An 11969-nucleotide genomic window follows, 5' to 3' on the forward strand; every position below is an offset into this window, starting at 1 on the left:
TCTCTCTCTCTCTCTCTCTCTCTCTCTCTCTCTCTCTCTCTCTCTCTCTCTCTCTCTCTCTCTCTCTCTCTCTCTCTCTCTCTCTCTCTCTCTCTTCTTATTTCAAGCCATGTAAATCTATAACCAATCAATAGCTGCCTAGCCCTTGAAGAGACCTCCAAGGCAATGGATACTCGCTCATCTTTCCTGCAAGTTTTTTTTCTTTCTCAGGGTATTATTCTCGCCCTTTCCCCTGTCCCCATCCTCGGCCTTGTCCTTGTTGCCTGGCCATCAGGTGTTGCTTCGAGAAATCCTCGTACATGTGCTGCTATTTCTCAATGCATGTACGTGGAGGACATTGGGCCACTTCTTGTTGGTTAGGGAGCTACATGGGACCTAGTATGGAAATTACTTGAGGCAACTTTGCGCCGTTGGGCAATAGCTTTGCTGCGCGGGCCTGGGCAGTTTCCTATTTGCAGCCATAGCAAAGAAAACAGCAATAGCAACAGACAGCAACGACAGTAGCGACAGACAGCAACGGCATTGGCAATCGTGACAACCTACCTATGTAATCCGTACCACAGTATGTAATCGGTAAAAGATATGGACCAGGGCAACGAAAAATACGGGAATTTGATTGGCTATTCGGCATCCTACTCCGGTATTCCTTCAACCGGTTGTCGCCAGCAGTGCTAGCTAAATCCGTGATAGCGCGAAGCTTAATTCGCTGAGTCATACTCCGATCCGGTCAATTCCATATAGGCTCCTTGCCACCAGTTCCAGCCGTAATCCAGCTGCAACTCCCATGGCTCACAAGGCCGTAAAACTTCAAAGAAAACAACAGGCTAACACGCGGAGATTGTCACAGCTGCCCAGTTGTAGGCTGTTTGACGCAGTACTGTATGTACTCATGTATGTGTATCTGTACAGTACATAGGTACCTATAGATACATCATCCAGCTGGAGCTTGATTAGGTCAGGTAGTGGGGCCCATTGCCAGCCTAATTGACGTTGGGACGGACTTTGCCCAGGTAAGCACCACTGCAGTCGTTTTTTCAATTTTTTCAATGCTTTGTTCTCTTATTTCGCTTTCGCATACAGTGGAGGGCGGAGGAGTGCTGACGAACAATCGATAATGGGAGCTCGAATATGTTAGTGGATCCATCTAACAGGTCCTCTGAGCAGTAATTACTAGGAGTTCCCCCCCCAGGGTCCCGCTGCCCCCCCCCCAAAAAAAAAACACAACGCCGAGAACCGATTCAGCCGCATCTTCGACCTCCTCCTACCCACCTCCACCCCCCACCACAATGGCGAGCGCGCGTGGCTTGGACACGGAACCCTCGGTTTCCGCGGACACGAGCCCAACAGCCGGGCCCCCCTCTGTCCCGGCGTCGTACAACTCCCCCGCCACCGGTATTGGCAATGTCCAGTCATCTCTCGCGCAGGCCGCACCTCCCGGGTCTACCGTCTACCCCCCAGCTGCTGAAGTCTCGGGCGCCTCGAATCCCCGCAGCTGCGTCACCTGTCGAAGGAGAAAAGTCCGGTGCGACAAGGCAATGCCATGCGGCAACTGTCGCCGGGCCCAGATCCAGTGCATCTTCCCGGCCCCGGGACGCGCGCCGAGACGAAACCGGCCAAAAGATCCGAACGCCTCGTCAAAACAACGATCGACCGAGCGCGAGGTCGAATTGATTGGACGCCTCCGGAAGCTGGAGGGGATTGTCGAGGAGTTGAGCGGACAGGTCCAGCTCGAGGCCGTCAGACACACATCAAGCTCTGGAAACTCACCCGAGGCGTCTCTCGGGCGCGAGGTTGACACAAGCACGCCTTCGGCTGCTGGGCCGGCCGAGGGTTCTGCGAGTGAAGGCAGCCGCGGTCAGGGCTCCCCGGCTCTCGGCACTGCCGGAAGAGGAACCCCTGCCGCTGGCAGGTTGGTTTCGGGCTACAACACAAGTTCTGGACCGCTGGGGAGGGTGCCGGATGTCAATAAGAAGCTGGGACGGCTGGTGTTGAACGAGAAGGGCACCAGCAGATATGTCAGTAGCGGGTTTTGGTCTCGGATTAATGACGAGGTATGTCCTATCCGTGGACAGTGGTCTAGTCTGCCACCCACCACCGTCCACGCCCCCGATGTCGTGACACGTCGTCCAAACGAACGTGGCTGACAAATAGCACCAACAACACAGCTGGACGAGATTCGGGCTGGGACCGAGACCTTTACAGACGAAGAGTCGGACGAGTCGGACATGGACAGCTCGCCGGCCTCGGTAGGCCAAGAACGAAGCGCCACCGCTCACCAGTCATTCATCATGGGATACAGATCTGCCGACGTTGATCTAAGACCGTTCCACCCTCTACCGTCTCAAATCCCGTTCATGTGGCAGATCTACCAAGAGAATGTCGACCCGCTCGTCAAGATCCTACACGTCCCGACTATGGATAAGCTGATCCGGGAGATTCGCAAGAGCCTCGATAGCCTCACGCCTCCAACCGAGGCGCTGATGTTCTCCATCTACTACGCCGCCATCACGTCGATGGATGCAGCAGAGGTGTGTTCCTATGTGCCATGCCCTCCTCCTGAATGCCTGCGAACCAGAACTTGAGACTAAAGCCGCCGCCATCCCAAGGTGAAATTGAACTTTAATGCCGAGAGAGACACCCTGATAGCGCAGTATCGTTTCGCCGTTGAGCAGGCGTTGGCAAAGGCCAACTTCCTCGGCGACCCCGACCTCACACTCTGCCAGGCCTTCCTCCTCTTCCTCGTCATTGTCCGCCGCCACGACGATACCAGGTTTGCCTGGACGCTGACGGGCTTGATCATTCGCATCTGCCAGGCCATTGGACTTCACCGTGACGGCACAAACTTCCCCAACATCTCCCCGTTCGAGGTCGAGATGAGGCGACGCTTGTTCTGGGCTGTCTGCATCCTGGATCTCCGGTCTGCCGAAGACCAGGGGACCGACCTGACCATAGTTGACCGGACCTTTGACACGCAGACGCCACTCAACATCAACGATACGGACATCGACCCGAGCAGCAAGGAGCTGCCGCAGCCGCGGGAAGGGACCACGGATATGACCTTCTCGTTGATTCGCTACGAGATTTGCGCGCTTGCTAGAAGGCTACACGCCGCGACATCAGCCATGCCGACGGCATGTCCTCGCGATGCATCCCAGAGTGTTGCGGAGCGCGAGGCTTTACTGCGCGAGGTGCATGAACGCATCCAGGACAGGTACCTGAGGAACGGCGCTTCCGAGGACAGTGCCAAGTACTGGGTGGCAGCCCACGTCGCGCGGCTTATCGTGGCCAAGATGACGCTGCTCATCTACCAGCCCGTCCTGTTCCCCGGCCCCGGCAACGAGACCCTCTCGAGCGACCGCCGCCAGCGGCTTCTCACGGCCGCCATCGAGGTGTTTGAGTACAACCACCTCCTCAATACGGATCCCAGAACGAAGCAGTGGCGCTGGCTTTTCCAGACATACACGCAATGGCATGCCGTGGCCTACGTCCTCCTGGAGCTTACCCACACGCCTTGGAACTCGGTCATGGAGCAGGCATGGTGCGCCCTCACCAACTCCATCTTTACGTCGCCGAAGCAGGCCGAGCTTGAGAAGATGGCCGACAATGCTGCCGTGTGGCTGCCGCTCAAGAAGCTCTACTACAAGGCGAAGCGGCATCGGGAGGCCGAGCTGGCGAGATTACGATCCGACCCGGAAGCTGCCCGACAGCTGGACCTGGAAACCAGAGCCAGCGCCCCACCGCCGCCGCCTTTCTCCCCGCTGCCTGGGTCTATTCTGGGCGCGGGAGCCCACGAGAGGTGGCGCAAGTTGGTTAATGCACCCCCGCCACAGCCCCTCCAAGGGAGCGCGACTCGGTCGCAGCAGCCCGCCCCCCGGAGGAGCGAGTCGCAGTCGACAACCATGTCGGGGCCGTCCGGGCCCGGCGGCACGCGGAACACGACCTCCCCCAGCGATGACTTCCTGGACCAGCTCATGGACACCGCCCTGAGAACCCCGTTTGAACCTTCCCAGTTTATCCCGCTTGCCTGGTCAGTCGAGCCCCCCCTGGATATTGCCCGCGATGCGATCCTTGGCTTCTCCAACGGCGATGTGCCCCGGGCCGACGACCATGGGGCCCGGACCACTTCGATGGGGCCCCTGATCGACAGCGGGCCCGGCTACGCATCAGCTGCCCCGGCCGGGGGGCAGCAGCATCCGGCGGCTGGGGTGCAGCTCAGGGACGACAACCCGCCGCCGTGGATGTGGTCGCCCGGACCGCTGCCGGTGGCGAACCAGCTCCCCGGCCCACCCGTGGACGACATGGATGTGAACATGGATGAGGGCTTCGACTGGCAGAATTGGCAGGAGAGCATTCAGCTGGAGATGAGCGGCGGTGGAACGGGAGGGGTCTGGGGCCAGGGTATCTGAGACGTGGCTGGCTATCTTATTATCCCGTGGTAACCACATCTTGGCTGCCATGGATGGTTCATAACCTAGCCAACGCGGTGTACGAGTGCTAGTCAATGGGGAAAGGAGGGGGGGGGGGGAAGGGGGTCGGGGGAAAAGGGGCGGGGAAAAGGGGCGGGGAAAGGGGAAATCCTGGTAAACGGAGTCTGCGGGGGTGGCGGGATGAAGTGTTTCATGTGTTGATACCCACTCCATATGTTTATTTTATATACTGATGATGCTGTGATTTTGACTATCCCGTATTCACTCTGACATCCATGTCTGAGACATGAGGTCGGTGGCCCTGGGGAGTGTGGGGTATGTTTTCTTCCATCGTCGCTTCTGTGCAACGTGTCTGAACCTTATTCTTTCTTAATGCATCATTTAATCGCATTCCCAAGATGCTCCCGAATCCGTTGATCAGCATCTACCAGCTGTACAAGCAGGATACCGACTCGGTGGCATCCTGGCTTGCCTCCACTGCCAAGGCCTGTGGCTATCCATCCGACCTGCTGCCTAATAATAATGGCGACACGGCCAAAAAGACACCCGGACGACCAAAAGGCAAGGCGAGGAGCAAGGCGAAGAAGAAGGGCCCTGGCTCGGGTTCGGGGCCAGCCAAGGTGTTCAAGTATATTGTGGCGCTGAAAGACTTCATCCCCTTGGCCGAGTTCATCACGTCGTTGGCGAAGCCCAAAGTCGCCGTGCTGGAATCCTTTTGCGAGACTATCAACAGAGTCATTCATCGCTGTCCGGGCAGGCTTTGGCGGGCAGGTGAACGAACATGGCGCCGACACAGATGCCCAATCTGATCGCAAGCACTCCTACTTCGTCGGGGTCCTTGAGAAGGTCCGAGAAGTGCTCAAACCGCGCATGTCTCCCCTGTCTCAGGCAGCCACAGAACCGGCCCCAGGCGTTGCCGACAGGGATAGCCTGGCGAACAAGTTCGGGGCTCTGACCATCTATGAGCCGTCCCGGGAGTTCTTGGATGCCCCCGCACTGGAGAGGCCCCAGAGGACCGAGGAAGACGAAGTCATCTACGAGGCCGAGCCGCAGAAGAGCCTGGAAGATGCCCTGGTTGCGTACACGATGATGGTGAACGACATCAACAGGATAAGGTCTCACATCGACTGCACTTTGAATTCCACGAGAAGCTCAAGGTCGATCACTGGCCGGCGTCTAATGACCACATGCTGCGAGAAGTACAGAGGAAGATCAAGTGGATTGGTCAGGAGCCCGTTCACAATGTGAAGCTCAAGTTCTATCGCAAGAGCGGCATGCCTGTCCCGGAATCCATGACGCGACATCGCATGCTCCAATACTCGCCTGTGCTGTCCGGCTTGATCTTGTATCACTTCCGGGCCGACATGTACGACATTGGCATCGCCGTGGTGAACGCCTGGGGTTCCATCACGTATTCGTGGCAGCTCTACAATGCGCTTCGGAACGAGAACCTCATCGACGAACCCTGGTCGGACATGGAAGTCGTGCAGACTCTCATTGGCGAATCCAACTTGTACCCTGGGCGAAGACCAGGCAGCTTGGCGGAATATCTTTTCCAGGTTCTGCCTTCAGATGGGGGTCTCGGCGGCCAATTTCGCCGACCCGAGGCGCCGACGCGGAATCACAGCTCTCGGCTCACGTGCGGGCCCTCGCGGCATCAAGAGCGGGATTCCAGTTTCGTCCATGTTTATGGACCGCTATCTGCGTGCCACCGGACAGGTCGACTGGACGCCCGAGCACATCGACGACATCATCGCCCGCAGCGAGTTCGAGCTGGAAGGCTCCGCCGACGGGGGGACGCTCTCTATGGGCCAGATCGACGACCCAGCCCAGCTCAAGGCCATGAAGGCGGAGAGGCGGCGGCAGAAGAAGAAGGCCGTCGATGGCGCTCGCATGTCCCCCGAGCAGCTGATACAGCACCTCACGATGGCCCTCCAAGCCGAAACCATGGAGATATCCTTCCCTTACCTGATGATGCACCGCTGGTGCTGGAGGCTGCTGCGCGCCGTCAAGGACGCCTGCGACCCCTTTCTCAGGCAGCTGTACACGCCGGCATACATGGACCGCGAGACCCAGCTGCCCTTCGTGGTAGGGTACATCTTCCTCACCGCCAGCGGGGCCGAGGGAGGGATCAGGGATATGCGCCTGCTCGAGGCTTCGGCACCGGCGGTCGACGGCCTGACCGGGACCGGCGTGGGAGCCTTTCTACTCAAGGTGATGCGGGAGAAGTTGGGATTCAACATTCAATTTTCCCAAGAGGACGAAGACGGTGCAAGCTCCGGATAAGCGAGGAAATCGGGTTTGAAGGTGGTTTCAGCAGCCTGGATAGACTCTCTCCTGTTAATAATTATTTGATGCTTTCCTTTTCCGTGGGGGGAATGCAGTGGGTGGGGAGACAAGCACATGGTGGATAACGGATATAGATCAAGATCATGCGGAGATGGTGTGCATACGACAGGGATTCTCATCCTGCTGGACTTATGCAGTTGGACTACCTACCTACCTTAGTGTAGCCTGGCGTTCTAGGCAGCAGCTGAAAGACTACATAACTACCTACCCCACGTAGTAACGAATTATTAAAGGGGGCAGCTGTCATCCACATCAACTCGACCCCCCTAAAAACACAAGCAGTAGAATCAACGGAAAAACGCCATGGCAGACATTGGACATGTCTTTCTCACGCGCATCTGGCTCTTCCAGGCCATCGTGGCCGGCCCCACGTTTGTGCTGCTCGGGATTTTCGCCATTGTCAACCTCTATAGCACTTATGACACCACGTACGACTTCGTGACGAACCTGTGCACCGCCATCCTGGCCGCCGGCATCATCTTCATCGTCCTGGTCCAGCAACAGCTCCCGGCAGCAGGGAAGAGGCTGACATACCGTTTTGAGCTTGCCAAGTCGATCCTGGCAACCGCGCTCTGGGTCTGGCTGATGTAAGTAGTCCGTCCTTCTTCACGGAGACGTATTTTTGCCCACACCATCTGTTTAATTGATTAATTAATTAATTAATTACCGGACAGGGCGGACGCGATCTGGGGCCCTCATGACCACGGGAGGTCATACAGTGACCGGCGCCCTAGGATCATAGCCAGCGCCATCTCCGTCATTTTACTCCTGTAAGTTTGTCCCACAACTACCTCACCTACCAGCCTGTTCCCATCTGACTGTTCCGCCATGCAGTCTTCTCTTTTATCCCACCGTCGTCTACGCAGGCTACCTCAGTCGACCGGCTGGATCCGAACAGGACGGAGGGGGGCAAGAGCGGGTGCAGGATGCGGCCGAACGGGCACCGTTACTCCAGAATGAGTCGCTTTGAAACGGCTGAACAGAGTGGTGATGATTGTGATTGTGCAAGTCCATCTCGAGGGTGGGTTCATCTAGCTTGATCGGCTCAATTGGTTATTATTATTGTCTGTCCACTCTGTCCACTCATCGGGGAGAAAAAGTGGCATGGTCGGGTCCAGATTCGCCGAGAAGAGCGCATCGACTCGGCCGAGTTCGAAACTCGGGTCGAAGTGGTCGAATATTCCTGCAACGTCGGCGAAGTCATTGATGGTGTTTGGGTCTAGAGGCATGGACGACGCAGTGTCGAGTGTAGAGTAGGCGTTGCTGACCCCAACTGGCGGCGGTGTCGCCGGCCGATCGGGTGGCCCCAGGCGTGACACATCAGATAATAGATTGCTCTGCTCCATCCCCGGCGGCGCATGTGGTGCTGAGTGGCTGTTCTCGGGCGGCTTGTTGCCCTGTCGTTCCTCACGGGGCTTGGCCTTGTTCCTGTTCACAGAGACTCGTTCCACTTCCTGCAATGTGTCCTTGGCCAGTCGGGCCATGGTGCGTGCCGAGGGGAATGATTTGCTGAGCTCGTCCAAGACATCGCAGCCGCTGTGGAAAAGGGTGTAGGCTCGTTTCCGCTTGTATGGTATGCTGCTGTTGCGGAGGCTCTGGTATGCAATCGATGTGGCCAGCGAGACCGCATAGGGGACGACGGCCCAGTAGGTGATGGAGAACTTGAGCTCTTCCGAGGCTAGGGAGACTATGCTCGCCGCGCAAAACGACTGCATGCTCGAGCTTGCAACACGCTCGTTGTTTCGCTCGTGTTTCCTGGGTCTGCTTTGTAGTATCACTACTGCTAGATAGGACAGCTCTAGGGATGCTAATTAAGCCATGAAGAGGTTAGCCGGGCTGCAGATTGTTTGGCTAATAAGACTACTCTTGACACAAAAGTGGAGGGTTTAATACCGAGTAATGCATTCCCGATATCTGCTGAGCTTGTCTCGGCTACAAGATCCTCAAAACTGGGTGTTGCCTCGGCGATTCCCCGGCTCTCCGGCGTCGCATTGGGGCGGTACTGCGATATGACATCGTCGAGGAACCTGGCAATGCGAATGAACAGCCGAAATGACGGGATTTGCTCGGGAACCGACTCCAAAACCCTCTCGTCCATGTCTTGACGGTGGATCAGGATTGGTCGGCCATTTATGGCGGCATCCAGCCGGTCAAGGACCCATACGCACCAGAAGATGCGCCTGGACTTCTCCGTCCTCAATCCGCCGCCGGGCCAACCGAGATGGAGGCCGAGAGTCTGCGCGAGCTGAACGGCCTGCGCGGCAAAGTATGCGGATACCTCGCTGGAGCTCGGCCTGTCGTCGACGTAGAATGCCATCAGCGCCGAGACTTGAAGCAAGACCACCTTGTCGCGGATGAAACCCATGTCCAGCGATTGCTTCAGGGCCTCGGCGATGCATTTTCGAAACTCAATCTGGGACAGAACACACTCGGTGTGCGGCGGCAGCCGTAGGTAGCTCCTGAGCGAGGGATCCGCCGCAGCCAGCAGGCAGATACACTGCTTCAGCGCAACAGCATCGAGGGGGTCGTGGCTCTCGAGCACCTCGCCGTGCAGAATGGGGAAGAGGGGATCGATCTTGGCGTAGAACAGCTCGGATATGCGCCCGAACTCGTAGTCAGGAGGCAGCACCGACATGCATTCTCTACGCAGGTAGGGTGCCAGCGCTTTCAGACTCGCCAAGCCCGACAGCTGGAACGGGGTGCCTCCGGAGGGCTGCACCGTGATGACCTCGGCATCTTGGTCCTCTGTCTGGCGGCCCTGGTCGTCAGGTTTCTGTCCGAGCCATACGCCAATATTGTCGCGTCTCGATGGGGCCCTGTGGTTGCCGGGGCCCTTGTCGCGGTTGGCAAGGAAGGAGGCTTCCGGGCTCAGGTCGCCGACGAAGCGTAGATATGCGCCTTCGGAGATCAAAGGCGGTTGGCCTGCTACTGCACCATCGGGTCGCGGATTGGTTGCCGCCTTCAAACGTGTGCTGGTCTCATCCTCTGCTCTCTGCGCAGTGGCCACGCTGGCTCGCGAGTCATCAAGGGACTGGCTCTCCGGCGTCTGCCTCTCCCGAGAGAGGCCAGAGTATCCCGCTGGAGAGGGAGTGGTCTGAGACTGAGCCGAGCTGGGCTGATTCACGTGCGAGCACCGTTTCTGCGCAGAGCATCAGCGCATTGGACCTCCCTTTTGCCGCATTACCACGCACCCAGAGCGGCGTGCGTCCGCAGTCCTTCTCCTTGGTGGCAAGTACTTACGTGACGCTTTTTGCAGGATTCACATGACTTTCGTGCAGATTTGCGTTTGGTTCCTACGCCGCCAACATGGTCGGGCACAAACCTGAACATTATTTTCGGCAGGCATTGCACAGCCACGTTTCCTCGTGGAGACGGGGATAACGAGCGATGCTTCTTTTGTGCTATGCAAGCTGAGGAAGGGCGACGGGTGTCGGAGTGGATAGGTAATTTCTGGTGCGCGATTGTCACGTGATTATCTGGGGGCAATCGTCCAAATCTTGGCAATTCCACGACGTCTCCATAATCACACCGCTAGCTAACGCCATCCTCCACTGTACGAGCACAATACCATTTACAGTCAGGGCCCAGATGGCAAGAATCCGCCTGCCGAGGAACCGCTGCCTCCCTTTTTCTTGTGTTCGGGGTACTTATCCATCATCATCTTGAACAGCTTCAGGTCCTCCAATGCATCCGCCGCGGTCGTCTTGATGTCCTTGCCATTCGCCACGCACTCATACAGATCCCTCAACTCGGCAGTATAGGCATCCTCGTAGGATGTCTGCAGCGATCGATGGCACTTCTCGCCGTGCTCGTTGAGTTCGTCGATCTCAACCGTGATGCCCAAACCCTTGACGAACGGTGTGTCGTACTTGATCGTCACGCTCTTGTTCTCGCCGAATACGGCCACCTGAGAATCGAAGCGAGGAACGGTGTCGATGCCTGTCTCGTATAGGCAAGTGAACCGATCGTGCGGGCTCGCCCGGTTACGGTAGTCGAACATGGTCGTGTACCACCGCGCATTATCTGTCGATGCGAGCACTTCCTCTGGGAGCCCGCCCAGCACCTCCCGCATCAGACTCAGCCCATGACTGCCGAGGTTGGCGAGAAGACAGCAGTAATCCACCTGTTCCCGGCTCAGCTCCGCGAAGGGAGTGCCCCACGCCTCTTCGAGCAGCGCCGCCAACCTAGCCTCCCTGTCCCGTCGGGCCTCAGGAGGGATGTCATCGAAGAACTTTTGCGGATCGGTTCCGGACTGCCCGATGAAGTACGCGTTGGGGCCGATGATGTCGCGGACGCGGGCGTACTTGATGCTCCCGATGGTCGAGACCTCCCGGTGGAAGGCCTGCAGGCTCGGGGCGTAGCGACGCATGTATCCGACAAAGACGCGGGCTCCGTTAGGAGCGGCGCGCTCGGCTTCGATGATCTTTTGCGCGGATTGCAAGCTCAGCGTCATCGGCTTCTCGACCATGACGTGCTTGCCGGCTTGGAGCGCGGCGATGGTATAGGGGGCATGGAACTCGTCCGAGGTAAGCAGCACTACCAGGTCGATGTTGGCGTCGTCGAAGATGTCTGCTGGATCGGTTGTGGACCGCGCAATGCCGAATTTGGTGGCGCAATGGTCGGCCGTCTTCTTGGACACATCGCAAATGGCGGCCACTTTGTACAGACTCGACAGGAATACAAAGGTAGGGACGTGGACAATCTGGGCAACGTCACCGGCCCCGATTATCCCTACCTGGAGAATCTTGCTCGCCATCTCGGGATGTTGAATGGTTTTCGAGGATTTGCTTCAATGCTAATTAGACGAGCGACAAGTGTGTCACGGATCTTTCTACCAGGACAAGTAACTGCCTTGGTTTATCACTCCAGTCCTTCAAACGTCGCTGGATCTGAACTGTCTTCATGGCCCCCCGGGAGACGCCATCGACTAGGCAACTAACTCCTCTTTAGGCCATCTGCGGGAGTTTTCCTAGTTTGGAGGTCCCCGATGAGAGACTCGAAGAGGGGAAGTGCGGAGTTAAGGGGCTGTGGAGTAATTCGGGGTAATTAGTTCGCAGAGCTACGGCAACGGTTATCCCCCGCTCCCAACCCCCACCCCCGAGCGAGCTAAAGTTGACTCCAGGCCAGATCAACTTGAGACACAGGCCGAGCTGTGAATGCCATAGTCACGATTGCATCTAACTATTTGTTGAG

General features: G+C 57.5%; 5 protein-coding genes across 5 annotated transcripts; 3 read left to right on the forward strand and 2 right to left on the reverse strand.

Annotated features, from left to right (window-relative positions):
* Nucleotides 1-1286: 1286 nt before the first annotated feature.
* QBC33DRAFT_582100 (fungal-specific transcription factor domain-containing protein) lies at nt 1287-4406 on the forward strand (the record flags this gene model as incomplete). The annotated part of the gene is made up of 3 exons (XM_060431315.1): nt 1287-2051; nt 2166-2528; nt 2607-4406. 3 exons carry the CDS (start codon nt 1287-1289, stop codon nt 4404-4406), a joined length of 2928 nt encoding a protein of 975 aa, XP_060278037.1.
* A 334-nt stretch (nt 4407-4740) lies between these two features.
* QBC33DRAFT_574654 (uncharacterized protein) lies at nt 4741-6825 on the forward strand. Its single transcript, XM_060430769.1, has 4 exons — nt 4741-5174; nt 5224-5519; nt 5576-5940; nt 5987-6825. The coding sequence occupies exons 1-4, from the start codon at nt 4826-4828 to the stop codon at nt 6711-6713; spliced, it is 1737 nt and encodes a 578-aa protein (XP_060278038.1). The 5' UTR covers nt 4741-4825; the 3' UTR covers nt 6714-6825.
* Nucleotides 6826-7016: 191 nt separating this feature from the next.
* QBC33DRAFT_553248 (uncharacterized protein) lies at nt 7017-8124 on the forward strand. Its single transcript, XM_060429378.1, has 3 exons — nt 7017-7363; nt 7451-7546; nt 7611-8124. Exons 1-3 carry the CDS (start codon nt 7080-7082, stop codon nt 7744-7746), a joined length of 516 nt encoding a protein of 171 aa, XP_060278039.1. The 5' UTR covers nt 7017-7079; the 3' UTR covers nt 7747-8124.
* Nucleotides 7588-10188, reverse strand: QBC33DRAFT_316920 (uncharacterized protein). Its single transcript, XM_060423547.1, has 3 exons — nt 10017-10188; nt 8670-9915; nt 7588-8583 (listed from the first exon to the last, which is right to left on the reverse strand). The coding sequence occupies exons 1-3, from the start codon at nt 10104-10106 to the stop codon at nt 7808-7810; spliced, it is 2112 nt and encodes a 703-aa protein (XP_060278040.1). The 5' UTR covers nt 10107-10188; the 3' UTR covers nt 7588-7807.
* Nucleotides 10189-10353: 165 nt separating this feature from the next.
* Nucleotides 10354-11719, reverse strand: QBC33DRAFT_502188 (uncharacterized protein; the record flags this gene model as incomplete). Its single annotated transcript, XM_060425717.1, has 1 exon — nt 10354-11719. Exon 1 carries the CDS (start codon nt 11530-11532, stop codon nt 10354-10356), a length of 1179 nt encoding a protein of 392 aa, XP_060278041.1. The 5' UTR covers nt 11533-11719.
* Nucleotides 11720-11969: the final 250 nt, after the last annotated feature.

The sequence above is a fragment of the Phialemonium atrogriseum genome (assembly GCF_030411735.1).
Source record: "Phialemonium atrogriseum strain 8032-3 unplaced genomic scaffold QBC33scaffold_53, whole genome shotgun sequence".
Lineage (NCBI taxonomy): Eukaryota > Fungi > Ascomycota > Sordariomycetes > Cephalothecales > Cephalothecaceae > Phialemonium > Phialemonium atrogriseum.